This window comes from Galeopterus variegatus, unplaced genomic scaffold (assembly GCF_000696425.1).
Source record: "Galeopterus variegatus unplaced genomic scaffold, G_variegatus-3.0.2 Scaffold6681, whole genome shotgun sequence".
Classification (NCBI taxonomy): Eukaryota; Metazoa; Chordata; class Mammalia; order Dermoptera; family Cynocephalidae; genus Galeopterus; species Galeopterus variegatus.
In genome coordinates, this window is record NW_007732792.1 from 26,928 (window position 1) to 29,207 (window position 2,280).

A 2,280-nucleotide genomic window follows, 5' to 3' on the forward strand; every position below is an offset into this window, starting at 1 on the left:
GGGTTTTCAAGAATTTTGCAACCCAGATTAGGTTTTCTCCGTAAACTAGGGCCACCCTTTTCTCCCCTTCTACCACTTTTTTATCTGGCCACTCAAGAAACACCAATTAATTTTGTGATTAGCCCAAATAAAACATAATTAGGAAGTTAAGCCAGCTCCAGAAATACTACACATCTGTTTCCAAAACTTCATACCTTTCTCCTTTTCTCCACTGTTATAAATTATCCAAATCACTCGTCTTTACATTAAAGTGAATAATTGAGGAATACCCCAAATACAATAATTAGGATTTAAAGTACCGTAGGATTCTAAGACCTCAAAAACCTTATTTAATTCTTTAAACATTGACTCTAAGTTGTTTCTAGTGGAAAACAACCTCCATCCACTGTGTGTGTCCCCACCAGTGGGAGCAGTGGCTGCCTGGTGCTGGCTGTCATGTGGGACCCCTCAGTAACAGAATGTCACTTGGATCTATTTCAGAGTTCTCTAAAACGAAGAGGCAGTCGGGAAATGTACAAAGAGAAGAAAACGTTTAACCAGGTAAGCAGAGCTTTTCATTCTAATGTTACATCTCCTAAAGAGGAAATCACCTCATTTTTAATTATCTCAAAAAGTATTAGCTTTGCCTTTAAAACACTAAAGGAAACATTACCTGCCAAAACATTTGGATTCATTCAAAACCTCCATGGCATGAAAATTTCTTTTCCAAATGCATAGCTCCTCCCTTTTGTTTCTCTTTTGCACTGATAAGCTGGTGATTTCTTCAGGAAAGAGAACAGACTAGCTTTGTGTGAAACATCATTAGGTGTAGTTTAGGGGTCTGGCAGTACTCAGAACTGGTAAAAAAAAAAGGAAAAAAAAAGCGTTTTGTATTTCAAAGTCCTTCACACAGTAAAATAGTACATCTACTGTAGTGTTGGGTCACTAATGAGCCATTGTTTTGAGGTGTTTTTTTTTTTAATATACAAGCTGGACAATATCTTAAATTATATTAATTGAAAGGAAAACATTCTAGCTGAAAAACGGTGAACACTCAGCCCTTCATATGTGCACAGTATGTGTTCTTCAAAACTTTCTTAGCTTTTCTGAAAAGTCATATTATTGGATTCTTTTTCTTTTTTTTTTAAATTGCTGCACATATTAGGTGTTGGAGAGAACAAAGGTGTTAGGGGATCAGCTCACTGAACTCGGTGAGCAAGTAGTAATCAGAGAAACCCAAGAAGTGGAGGAACTAAGGATTCAAAGGCCTGGGTGCTGCCCTGACCCTGCGAACTCTCCTCCTATTGATTCCCTCTGGTTTTCACATTCTCCAAACTCACTGATCCCCAGAATGTCATTCAGGAGAGCCAGGCTCCTGTGAGCAGCAGGAATGCTGAAAATTAACCCTTCTCTTTCACCCCTTCAAAATCCCCCCTGAATCTCACTTTGGAACCCACTAACAGGGAAATTGAAGGCCATCGGCCCACTGCTGGTGCTTACGCCCTCCTGGGCTGAGAGTATGTTTCCAATGTACTGACTCTTGCCCAGGGAAGATCTTTTCCTTAAAAGGGGAATTTCTGCCCCGTTTTGAGATGAACAGCATGGAATCACATTCACCTGTGGATACCACAGGCCCAGAACAGGAGCTGCAGCTCCACGGCCTGGGGAGCAACCCCAGCCCCGGGAATGTGTGCGTTGCCCCTGAGCCTGTGAGCATTTTGAGAAAGGAGTTTCTGTTCAGCAGAATGGTGGAGTGGAGCACCTTGGGAACTGCAGGCTCGCAACCAAAACTCAAAGGAAGCCGGCGCCCCGGCGCAAGGTAGGCACACGGGCATTGCTGCTGGAGCGGGCGCTGGCCAGACGGCAGACTTGCCAGCCAAAGAATATACACGAAGAGCAGTGTATTTCTGTTGCTTGGCAAGGCCTCTCCAGCTAGTGGTGATGGTGGTGGTCCTGCAAGTGTCCCCCCCATGCCACGCTTGCCTTCTTTGCCGCAGCAGGAGCAGTTTTGTGTGGAAAGTTTGACTGGACCTTCTGCTTTCATATTGCCTTCCTGGAGCCATCTGATGGTCTCTTGAAACCAGAGCTTGACGTCCTTAAGCTTAGGATTCAGCCTGGACCCCTCCCCTCACGTCTTGGCAGAGTTCTAGAAAGTCTATGGTTACTGCTGTTTGAGCTGAGCCTGTGATTCCCCATCTTAGAAGGAGTGGCTTTCTCCGCTCAGAGCAGGCTGGGCTCAGCTTCCCGGGGCGCCCCCCCCCCCCCCCCCCCCCCCCCCCCCCGCCCCCGCCCCCCCGGAGG

At 45.7% G+C, this 2,280-nt stretch overlaps 1 protein-coding gene across 1 annotated transcript in view; it reads left to right on the forward strand.

The window, feature by feature from the left end:
* The first annotated feature begins 486 nt into the window (after positions 1 to 486).
* The window catches only part of MTCL1 (microtubule crosslinking factor 1), a 56,639-nt gene continuing 54,845 nt past the window's right edge, over positions 487 to 2,280 (forward strand). The window contains exon 1 of the mRNA XM_008591130.1: positions 487 to 540. Within this exon, the coding sequence (XP_008589352.1) occupies positions 511 to 540 (30 nt within the window). The 5' untranslated portion in view covers positions 487 to 510. The remainder of the gene's footprint in view (positions 541 to 2,280) is intronic.